The sequence below is a fragment of the Nuphar pumila genome, chromosome 4, assembly GCF_984573655.1.
Source record: "Nuphar pumila chromosome 4, dmNupPumi1.hap1.1, whole genome shotgun sequence".
Classification (NCBI taxonomy): domain Eukaryota; kingdom Viridiplantae; phylum Streptophyta; class Magnoliopsida; order Nymphaeales; family Nymphaeaceae; genus Nuphar; species Nuphar pumila.
This window is the reverse complement of record NC_143252.1, coordinates 37,045,210-37,057,391: the sequence shown is the minus strand read 5'-3', so window position 1 is coordinate 37,057,391 and position 12,182 is coordinate 37,045,210. Positions and strand designations below refer to the sequence as shown.

General features: G+C 41.4%; 1 protein-coding gene across 1 annotated transcript; it reads left to right on the top strand.

The window, feature by feature from the left end:
- Positions 1–7,374: 7,374 nt before the first annotated feature.
- LOC149840014 (uncharacterized) lies at positions 7,375–11,427 on the top strand. Its single transcript, XM_090002975.1, has 3 exons — positions 7,375–7,477; positions 7,788–9,339; positions 9,662–11,427. The coding sequence occupies exons 2-3, from the start codon at positions 7,925–7,927 to the stop codon at positions 9,891–9,893; spliced, it is 1,647 nt and encodes a 548-aa protein (XP_089859101.1). The 5' UTR covers positions 7,375–7,477; positions 7,788–7,924; the 3' UTR covers positions 9,894–11,427.
- The last annotated feature ends 755 nt before the right edge of the window (positions 11,428–12,182 follow it).

Here is a 12,182-nt window from a genome sequence, read left to right as displayed (position 1 = left end):
AAAGGAAAAAAGGGACACTTTTAGGAGATCATTTTCCAAAAGTTGCTGAATTGCATGTGCAAATGAATATTGAGGTTGAGTGAGTGCATCGTGTGTATAAGCTTCCCACTTACCTTTGGTTTTGTTGGTCAGTGTCCCACTGTCACATGGATACGGCAGAGGATACGGGGGATACAGCCATTTTTACCAAGTTCTCAGTACGACTTGTATATAGAGGGATACGGAACGGGAGACAAAATGGAGTATCCGTGTGACATAGGTGTCCCAATATCAAAGGGTAAGCCAGACTGCAACTAGCGTACATACTTGTCAAGAATGGGCTGGACCAACCTAGGTTTGAAAATTCTTCAGTGTTTTCCTACATCTGCATTGATGTAAGCTCCATATATATACCACATGATGGTCTCTTCAAGTTCAAAATTCTACTTATTTGCAAAGGAGTTTTGTTTGTATTTAGCACATATTTATCAGAATTTTTGCAAGACCTCATAAGCTCACCTTGAAGCGCGAAACTACATGATTTTTATGATTTAGTAGTTTTTTTTTTTTTGAAAGGCAAGATGGGGATGATTTAGTAGCTTTACGAGAGGCTCCATATTCTGAAAAATGAAAAGCTTAGCTCTATCATGAAAATGAACTTTCACATATTGAATCTTTCTTTTTTTTTAAAAAAAGAATTGAGCTTTTTTTTACTAAATTTATGCTTTGATTATAAAATCCACATATATAAACAATGATTTATTTTTAAAAACTTACAGGTTTTAACAAACTTTTATGTCTCTTCCTCAAAAAAAAATTCTTCCTAAAAAAAAAACAGACTTTTTATGTCATTTCCTACTTACCCATTGTGGGTTTTCATTTGCCTTTGCCTATGCTTCTTAAGCGTTTCATGCTTCAAACATTTCTTTTAACCCTCACTTCTAACTTTGTGATGTATCTATAAGATTAAAATCAGCCTCCATGCCCCTAAATATATATTAAAAATGTTTGATGTATCTACAAGATTAAAATCAACATCAGTACGTAGTGGGCTCCCTGAGGGCTTGAGTATTGTTGACCCTACCCGGAGATTACCTGCTTAGATGGGGAACTTTGTGATTAGAATAATAAAATGTATATATATCAACATCAGTAGTGTATATTTCACCAAAAGTTTATGCACCTGTCCTGGATAGCCTTCCATTATCTGTGGCTGGTGCCACACATCACTTGATCTTTATGTAGATCCTATTCCTTTCCATTGCCCATAGACAGGCCTAGTAAACGAGTCGAATGAACCGAATAGAGGGTCTTCAAGCTTGGTTCATTCTTGGGGCGAGCTAAGCTAAGCTTAAATTCATTGCGAGCCCAAATTAAATGAACCAAGCTTGAGCTAGGTTGTTTGCAAAAGAAATACAATTTTCAAAATTGAAACTAATAAAGTTTGTACTCTAAACCTACTGTGCAAAGCTGAAACTGGCTTATTTGCGAAATAAATACATTATTTCAAAGCTGTAAGCAATAGGATTTCAACCCTGAACTTATTGCTTACAATCCAATTACACTTCAACCATATACACTGCGTGATATCAATTATTACTGGTTAATAAGAATATACAAGGGGATCAGCTGAGCCGAACACCCCTTGTTCATGCTTGGCCCGTCGAGCCTATTTTGCAAGTTAGAACGAGCTCTTTATGAACCGAGCCATGAGCGGCTTGTGTGCCTCTTAGCCCTACACAAAAAATACCGAGCAGGTTGTATGTTACCCCCTGAACATGGGGCCGCGTGTTCAGGGGTCCGAATGAGTGCCACATGGCACTCATTCGGCTGGTTATGTACGGAGGAAGATCTTGGGTTTTGCAATATTCCTTCCTCCGTACACAACCAGCCGAATGAGTGCCACGTGGCACTCATTCGGACCCCTGAACACGCGGCCCCGTGTTCCAGGGGTAACATACACCACCCTCTCCAAAAAACATGCATATTACAAGCATGCTGACTTTGTGAGAATCGATAACTATGAGCAGAATGTTTCTCTAATGCTCATGAAGAATTTAAACAATGAGGAGAATGTTTTTGTCCTTGTCATTTATTAATCCATTAATTCTTCAATATAGATAAGAAGACAGCATGGAGAAGAAGGGTGTAGAGGAAAATTAAGAAGAAAGAGTGTAGAGAGGGCATGTGCTGATGCAGTAGATGAGGGGATAAGGAGTACCCTTAGGTTGGCCAAAGGCCTACGAGTCCCTGTCACCCTAAACCACGTGAAGCCTTCACTGCTCGCGTCGCCACTGTTGGCTCCGAACCCAAATACCAACAATCGAGTCTAGACGAAAATCCCAATCCAAAGACTAGATCAGCATGACCTTTCCTTTTTCCCATCTCTTTTTGCAGGAGGGAACAAATGAAAATATTTTCTCTCACCTTGTAGATCTTTTTTTCCTCTTTTTAAAAATTGTGGGCACTGAAAACCACAAAAAAAGCTAACCTCATTTGAGTTTTACGTTGCATTCAATTTGAACAAATCTTAATATTAATTAAGATCTTAATTAATAGATAATCTATATGGTTTTCTTAATAGCAAATCTCTTTGTCGTGTATGGTATATATATATATATATATATTTTGAAGGAAAGAGAAAGCATTTCATTCATCCATTAAAGAATTCAGACATATATGGTCCAAGAGAGATCAACCATTAATGAGTCTAACCAATCAAGTGACTGAAATCCCTTTGTCGCTATGTCACATGGGTGCGGGTGCGACACGGGGACTCGGCTATATATATATATATATATATATATATATATATATAATCCTGTGTGCATATATATGTATATTGTCCTCTAAAGTTTGGCACCAGCATGAGTGTTTTTATAAACTTTGCAAATTGTACTTTTGCCCCCCAGAAAGGGGGGTCCGGGGGCTCCCCTCAGCTCGGGTCCCGCTGCGCGGTCAGGGGTCCATGGGGGCACCGCCCCCCGGATTTTTTTTTATCTGGGGCTTATGTTTAATACTCATGCTATATATATATTTTAAAAAAAATATAAAAAATCTTTTTTTTTTGTTTTTCACCCTAAAAATAGACAAAATTAGACTCGGTCAATGTTGACCGAGTCCAAAACAAGGATGGACTCGGCCTTGACTCGTTGACCGAGTCCGACTCGACGTTGACCGAGTCCGGGCCGTGTCCGAAGTCGTACCCGTGTTTGCACTTATGTCGGGACGTGTCGACTCGGGTGCGGCACCTCCTTAACTGAGTCCGTGTGACATAGCTTTGTCGTGTATGGTATTAAGATGATAAGCGTCCTGTCCGTCCTATACTATAAGGCACTGAAAAGACACAACTCTAGAAGGTTTGCTTCATAATCAAATTTTAAACTCCTATAAAAATGATTTAACAATAAAGCTTTTTTTTTTCTTAACTTAACTGCCAAGAGAAACCACCTTGCTCTACTATATTCAAGCTCATTGCCGTAAAACCCAAAGTCTTCATTGCTCACTAAGGATACACCTAGCTTTTACCTGGAAACGGATCCCATCATTTGAAATAGGATGAGTTTCATCATACATTCAATCCTAGACATCCATAACAACCATCTAGTCATTGATTGGATGCCTAAGATTGAATGTATGATGAAACCCATCTTATTTCAAATGAAAAATGATGGGATCCGTGTTGGCTTCTACCTTGGCTCAAGGATACGAGACACATTTTTTGCTAATATATTAGACATATTGGAAAACTTTATAAAATGGTCATATCTTCCTGTCTATGGAATGGAAGTAGTAGCCATGAGACAGATTTACAAAGATCAATTGGTAAAATTGACTAGTGATGCCCCCAAGGCATTGTGGTGTAAAATCATGAAGTTTACTCCGAAGCTGATAAGCAACAGAAGTTCGCAGTACCATTAATTATAGAAAACATTTATGAAGATGCCACTTTAACTCAAAGCCAAACTGGTTCGTGTTTGATTAGGCTTCTGACAAATGACAATGCCCCAAGTACAAAAACAAAAAGTTGGTGGGATTATGAGATAACAAACAAACAATAATTATTCTACGCAGAGTGACCGTATAATTATCAAAACTTTTATTGTTTACAGTTATTAAAATTGACTAGGGTAAGGGTATCATCCATCTGGGCCGTCCATAATATTTGGCTGGGGCCCATGGCCACCGTCGATGTTCCCCAGGAATTTGTCGTGTACTTGACGTCCACTTCGGTTCCTCATGTCCAAACAAACGCAAGTTGGGTCCCCCTTTCTCTTGATTTGGGCCGTCCAATGGTCACCCGTCACATATTCTTATAAACAGGAAACCACGAAGAAGAAAACCCTTTTTACTTAGTTTTTTTTTTTTTCTAATATGGCATATGAAGAATAGGAAAAGAGGGTTTGGCCCAATGTTGTCAGTATCGGAATCGGACCTGTTTCTTTGGCCAACAATTCAGGTGTATCGGCCATACTCAAGTGTATCGTTTCGAATCGAATCGAATCGGCTGACAAATATCACGTGTCAATCAGAGTGTGACACCTGTCAAAACCATTGAAAATATTAAAAGAATATTTAAAAATTACTTTAAAGTTATTTTTTACATTTATTAAAAAATAACCGATTCAGGTCAGTACCATATCAATTTTCTGGTGATACGATACTTATAACAGTCCAATACGCATGGATACTGACAACATGCAACTTGGGAGGTTTGGGCCAGCCCTAATGGTGAAAAACGTTAAATAGTTGAGAGCTGAGTTACACTACTATGGATCAAGCCTGGGCTCCACCAGGCCCTAGAATATGAGGCATGTGCTCACTTCATCAAATGGTCGTAAGCAAGGGCCTGTTTGAAATCTAAGAACTGGGGATAGGAGTTAATGCCATTTGACAAAAAGTTGGTCAAACAAACACCTGGTGGCTGTTTGGAAATAGCTGGGATGGGAGTTAATGCATTCGAGATTAGAAGTGACATTGTATTTAGGGGTGGCAATAGGGTCGGGTCGACGGGTCAGCATACCTCAGCATGAACCTGACCCATTTATTAAACAGGTCGGCTGTGGCAAACACGAACCTGACCCATTTATTAAACGGGTAACCTGACCAGACACAGTTAACCCGTTTAATAAATTGGTCGGGTAAATCGGTTGGTGGGTCGGGTTTGGGTAAACGGGTTGGCGGTCGGGTTGGTGGGTCGGGTACGAATAAATGGGTAAACGGGTTGGCGGGCAGGTCGGGGTCGGGTTCAAGTAAACGGGTTGACCCGGCCACCTAACCCATTTATTAAACGGGTAAGCCGGGTTGGTGGGTTGGCATACCCCTAACACGAACCCGACCCGTTTAATAAACTGGTTAGGAGGGTCGACCCGTTTACGACACGAACCCATTTAAGCCAAACCCGAACCCAGCTAAGAAGCGGGTTGTGTCAGATTTTGCCACCCTTAATTGTATTTACACTAAAGCATGGAATTGACAGTTGCTGCAGCAGCCACTTCCTGAAATGCCACTTCCCATCCCAGCTACTAGTTTCCAAACAGGGCCTAAATGTTTTCCTGACAGGTTGACTAAGAACAGACCAAGATTGACTATGCTTGGCTTGTACGAGCTGCTTTAGAAATTGAGAGAGATGCAATGTGATTGTACACTTCAAGTGTATTGCTGCATCTGATCACCCACTTGCTGCTGCATCTTATCAGGCACCATATGTTGTTGGATCCCACGGCTGACAGGACATACCTCAAAGATTGTGTGTGATCAGATGCAGCAGCACACTAATCGCATTGCACTTGATCCTCCATCGAACCAAGGGGATTATGGTATTTGTAGAACGTCATTCTAGAACCTTGGCACAAATTTTTTAGACATTTTGATTTTTTTAAAAGAAGACATTTTCAATTTATTATTGTTGGCAATATATATATCTAAAAAGCGCGAGGATACTTTTGAAGAAAATCTCAAGGAAATTAATTTTAAAAAGTAATATTATCATAATATCATGATTTTTATGTGTGCATATGTTTAACATTTATTTAATCTTTTTATTCATAGAAAATTCATATGCCATAGAAATATTGGTAAAAATCCCAAGTTCAAAATCTTGCTTATTTCTTATAATCATGATTTATCTCAAAATTATTCATCATGTTATATATTTCATGCTTTTTTATATTTTCTTTATTTAATTTCAATCTGAACTGAACCCACGTACTTAGTATTTGGACGGTTTTTTTTTTCCAACGATTGGTTCTCCATTGTAAACTTGTTGTAAAAAAATATTTAATATGTGAAGCCATTATTCAAATGCATGAAAAATGAAAAAAAAAAAAAAAAACTCATTGAAAGCAATATGAACCACATGCAAAAACAAATAAAAAATGATATGATGACAAATATAAAATCATGCAAAACCAACATGTAAACTTGTTATAAAAAATTATTTTATTTTTAATATGAAACACGGTAAAAAGTTAAAAAACAAAACAAAACATGAAAAGTGATAAAGAAGCAAGAAGAAAACATCAAGGAAGCCAGAGGGAATCAATTTAATTAAAACCCAATGATACCATAGTGACAAAAGTTAAAAACAGCAAATTCTGGGAAGGCAAAAAATTTGAAAGATTTTGGCATTTTTTGGCAAAATCTCAAGAACAAAAAGTAAATTAAAAAAATAAATTTTATAAAAATATAAATCAAACACATTTAAAAATAAAAATTTTGAGGGTTTTTATGATAAATATCTTTTAAAAATATAAATATCGCAATAGTTTTCACGGTTTGAAAATCTCGCAAGAAATTACTGAACTTTCAAGCAATTTCTCGCAATATATAGGCGAGATTTTTATAAATCTCTCCATATTTGTCACAAAGTGCACATTAACTAGCCCCAGCTTAACAAAAAAAGAGTTTCTCAAAGTTTTTCTTCCTTTCAAAAAAACTTCTGTTAAATAACTATGGTCCAGACCAATGTTATCAGTATCGCTGGGGCGAAAATTCGATAGGCTGCAGGCCCGAATCGGCTATTTTTTAATAATTATAAAAAAAATATAAAAAATAATTTGTTAATATGATTTTACATTTATTTTAATGATTTTAACACGTGTCACATGCCGATACAGAACGAATCAGTTGTCGGTATCGGCCGATACAGCTGAATCTGTGGCCGTACTAGGTGGCGCTTCTAGAACGTTACGTGTCGCAATAAAAAAAGCTTGAAAGCAGTCATTTTGACAAAAAATATATATATACATTTTGATGACGGTGTGGAAAATATGGGACAATCGACGAATCGGATTTTCGATCCCGTCCTTGGACTCACTCCCCAAACGAGGTATACATACGATCTGCATACGTATAGGCCTCCCCTCTCATGGAGACGGACAGGTATAAAAGCGGAGGGGAGGGTGGGGAGGTGTAGTGGGACGAAGGTCTGACTCTTCTACTGCCACTCAGGGAAGGACGTGACGCGCAAACCTCGCCGGATTCTGACGAATTTCCTGTGAGTTCCGGCCGGCCTTCTCTTTCTTGTGTCTCTAGCGAGAAAACTCAAAATGGTTTTTTTTTTTTTTTCACTAAACCATGGTGTGCTTGTTGTTCATTAAAGTTCGTGTCTTTCCGAATTCTTGCTGGAAATGATTGAAGGTTTTTCGAGTTTTTGTGATAGAGAAAGATATTTGCTGGGAACTATTGAGTATTGAAGTTCTACGATGGGTTTTTCGAGTTTTTGTAGTAGAGAAAGATTTCGTTTCTTTTGGAATTAGATCTCCTTTTTTCCTGGAGTAGGTGCTAACGTGGTCGTTTCTTTGTAGGCAAAGAAGAGTTCTCTTTTTGGCGAGGAACGTAAAGGTGGGGGAACTCATCTTTTTTGCTGTAGATTCACGCGAGGATTCTGAAGAGAAAGAAGGGAAAAAGAGTTCAAACTTTTGAAGAAGGAGAGAGAAAAGAGATGGAGATGAAGATCGCAACGACGACCCAGTTTCATTTTCGCCACGCTTGCTGCTCTCAGACGTTCGCCTCTGCAATCGCCTTGTTCGAGCAGAGGGGGAGGTCCCCTTCTTCTTCTTCTTCCTCCTCCTCCCCCTCTTCCTCATCTTCTTCCAAAAGGCGGCCCGGGGGGGAAAGCTCCGGCCTGGTGTGCCGGTCATCTCTGTTCGGGGCTCCGGCGAGGCTGTTCAGATCCCGGTCGTGCGATAAACCCAGGAACCAGAGCAAACCGCTACGGAGGACGTGCAGTGCGGGCCTCGAGAGCTTCTCCGAGGAGGATTTCATGAAGACCCTTCAGGAATTGGCCTTCGATTTCGACCTCTCCGGCGGCGCGCGGGCGGAGTCCGTCTCCCCTGAATCGGGGATCAGGTGCGCAGAGGAATCCCCAAACCCCGCTCCCCAGATGCCGCCGTGGATGGAGTTCCGGCCGCGGGACTGGCCCCGGACGAAGGAGATCGCCGTCGCGGCGAGCATGGAGAGGAAGGCCGGGAGCGTCGAGATGCCCTTGTCTCTGAGGATGATCAAGAAGGAGAGCCAGAAGCAGCAGGGAGGAGCGGGCGAGGAGTCGGGGTACTGCTCGGTGAAGAAGGCCTTCTCCTCCATGGTCTTCATGATCAGGGAGCTACAGATCTACACTCTGCAGATTCGGCAGCTCCTCTTCTACGAAGACCTCCGGGGGATCGTGGTGAACGTTCAGAGGGAGGTTCACGCCTCCTTCGTTTGGCTCTTCCAGCAGGTCTTCTCCTGCACGCCCACCCTCATGGTCTACGTGATGATCCTCCTCGCCAACTTCACCGTCTACTCCATGGGCCAAAACACCGCTTTGGCCTCCTCCCCACCGTTTCTTCTGGCTGCCTCGGCCGCCGTCTCCATCGTCACTCCTGCCGCCGAGCACAAGAACCCCAATTTCTACCTCAAGGCTTTCTCATCCTCTGCGGCGAAGACGCTCTCGGTGGGTGGAGGCTCCGGCGGCGGATTGGGGAAATCACCGCCTGTGGCCGGCGGGACCGATGGCGGGGAGGGCCACGTCGAGCGGGAGCTCCTGTTCGATGCATCGTCGTTCTCGTCGATAGGCGGCAATCCGACGACGACGTCGGGGCGGGAAACAGCGTCGAAGGAGGACGAGTGGGCGGCATGGGGTTCGATCGTGGAGGAGGCCGCGAGGATGCAGGCCGCTTCCAGAGGGGAAGCTTTGGACCACGAGACGGTCCGGGCGCTCGTCGCTCCGGTGGCCGCCGAGATCGAGCCTGACGATCCCGCGGCCTACTTCCGCACGCAGCTCATGTATCAGATTGCCATCGAGCAGGATCCCCACAATCCTCTGTTACTCTCCAATTACGCTCAGTTTCTCTACCTCGTCGTCCATGACCACGATAGGTGAGCATCCAATTTCCTTCTTCCAACTACACTACTCTAGCTGCCTGGAATCCATTTCGAGCCTATTGATATTTGATTACATTATAGTTCATTTGATTTTGGGAATCGTCTGTTTTTCATTGGTTTTGATCATATCACCACCATCGTGTCTATACTGGTTAGGATTCATTGAGTCTTATTTCTTTTCTCCTTCATGTTTAAAGCTAACTCTGTATGCCTCCAAGTCTTGATTATTTTTACTCTGTTTTCTTCAATTGCTCAATTGTGTTATGTTCATGTGTCAATTGTGGTTCTTAAATTCTTGTTTCTTGTTGATGTGCAGAGCGGATGAGTACTTTCAGAGAGCCGCACGAGCGCAACCGCCGGATGCGGAAGCTCTCAGCCGCTACGCGAATTTCCTGTGGCTGGTTCGCAAGGATATAACCGCCGCCGAAGAGACGTTCTTGGAAGCCATTGCTGTAGACCCTGGTAACACTTTCTACGCCGGGAATTACGCTCATTTCTTGTGGAACACAGGCGGCGAAGATACTTGCTACCCACTCGACCAAGCATGAACAATCCCAAGTTGGTCATGGAAAGAAAGGGTGGAATTTCAGAGAGAAAGGGAGGACGAAGAGGAAGGATCCAATCTATCTCCAACTGTGAGGTGATTTGGTTTCTGTTATTTTGTGTGGGGACGAGTGCCCACAGAGTGATTCCAGATAATGGGGTTTCTTTCCATCTCTTTCTTCTATCTGAAGAGGGTTGATCCTGAGATATAACGCTGCAATGTCTGCCAGTGTGAGCTTTCTTTTGCAGTGCTGACAGGGAGGTCGGGTACATGGTTTCTTAGGTCTTATAATCAAACGGTAGTCTGTTTCTGTCTTTGTTAGGTTTCTCTTGCAATGCTGTCAGAGGGTTGGGTACATGGTTTCTTTGGTCTTATATGATTAGCCAACCTGCCTTTCTTTCTGGCCAATGCTTGATGTTTTTCCCGGGTAGACCCCGTTCTAACATATTAAGCAATTATAATTACTCCTTGTAAATTTGAAATGGAGCCTCCTTTCTCATCAGTGTGAATTGAAGAAGGTTTTGATCGAGTTCTTATACTTAATGTGTAGATACATTAAGCAATATCTTAGGCTGTGTATGCGTTATGGGAGAAGTATCTCATTTCTGGTTCTGGTGCTACATCTGTATGCCCCTATGTGATTCCCTTACGTGTTGGTGGAAAGTTTGTTTCAAAGCCCTTTTGGTTTCATACGTAGGGTGTTGATGTGAATTGCCACTCTGCTTGCGTACCATATATTCTTACATAGACGGTGGTGGAAGATCCAGATTCCAGTGATATCATGCCGCTTGGATTTTTATACAGGTTTTGGAGGAACACTCTGCATCGGTTTTTGTTTTGTTCTTGATATTTTTATGGGGGGGACCTTTGTCTGCTACATATCGTGTCAAATGCTTTTGTAAAGTCATTGTTGATGGGGATTGGAGTGATGGATTGGAAGAGGCGCAGAATGGACTACAGTCTCCTTCAATTGAGTTGATTTCAAAAGGATGTTGGTCTAGGCTGGACCTACTTGGAAAAAACTGATTCAAGTTAATGGTGCTTTTCATTCAGAGTTGGTGTGGGTGGTGGCGGTGGTGCTGCTGATTGCAGATATGGCTTAGCACTATCAGTCACATGGATGATCGAGCTTTGTTTGGTGATCTACTTTATAACCAGTGTCCTTTGTCCTATGGCCTATCTGGCTAAGGATTTATTGGTGGTGGTGCACCAAGGGCTAAGGATTAAGTACTAGCATTTGACATCTTTTTCGCCCATGCGCTCATCAGCTGCTGGTCTTTCTACTGTTGCTCTTCCACATGGTTGCGATCTCTGACACGGTTGGCAGTTTGTTGGCTTAAACTGTTCGTTCTCTATCTCTAAAGTTGGAATTTCATGGATGTTAGTCTGCTATCGCTTAGGCTCTTGTTGATGGAGAGTGCGAGAGTTTTGTACATAGCTGGTTGGATCTCTAAACTTGTATAGTTGTATCCATTGGATGTTTGGCAGTGTTCACAATCTTTATTGTGAACGAAGTTGTTAGAGAACGAAGCTTCGACCTACCGATGGATTGAAGAAACAAGCACGACAAAACAAAAGGAGAAAAAAGTTACATACGATTTTACGTGGTTCGACAAGAATTACTTACGTTCGTGACTACATTGAGCTTTCTTTTTTTATTGATTGGGATGCATTATACAAAGGAGAATTCCTCCTTAATTATGGATTTATATCCAAATAAAAAATAGGCTCTATACTCCAACAATCTCTTACTTGGAGACTGATTTTCTTTTATCAACCACACCTTATGTCTTTTCTCTTCATACATTCTAAAATCTCATTGGGATGCTTCCAACTACTGCCCATGAAGGTTAACTGAGGTTGTCTTCTCTGTAGTAATTGTCTTGATCAAAACATTTGCTAAATTTTTTGATTCACGAATTAATGCCTCAACTTTATCTTCAAAGTTAATATCAACCAAACTAAACTGACTCGTAATGATATTAAATTTGTTGATATGATTGGTGATAGAGGCACCTTAAGCCATCTTCAGATTAAACAAGATTAAACAAACAGTTCATTAGAAATACATTATTCGATGCATATGATTTTTCGTACATGTTTGAGAGCACCGTCATTAGACCAATCATGGTCTTCTCATTCTTGATAGTTTGATTCTAAGAAGAGACTCACGCAACTTCTTCTGATACTGATAGTTTTCAATTTGCATTTTCTAGAAATCGAAGTCCTTGCCATCAAACCTTATGCTGACATCGCTCTCATTCTTTCCTTAAAGAAGGAAGCTTCGACATAC

Coding starts and splice junctions, on each gene's coding strand:
- LOC149840014 (XM_090002975.1), top strand. CDS start 7,925: ATGGAGATGAAGATCGCAACGACGACCCAGTTTCATTTTCGCCACGCT. Junction 9,340..9,661: donor GTCGTCCATGACCACGATAG/GTGAGCATCCAA, acceptor GTTGATGTGCAG/AGCGGATGAGTACTTTCAGA.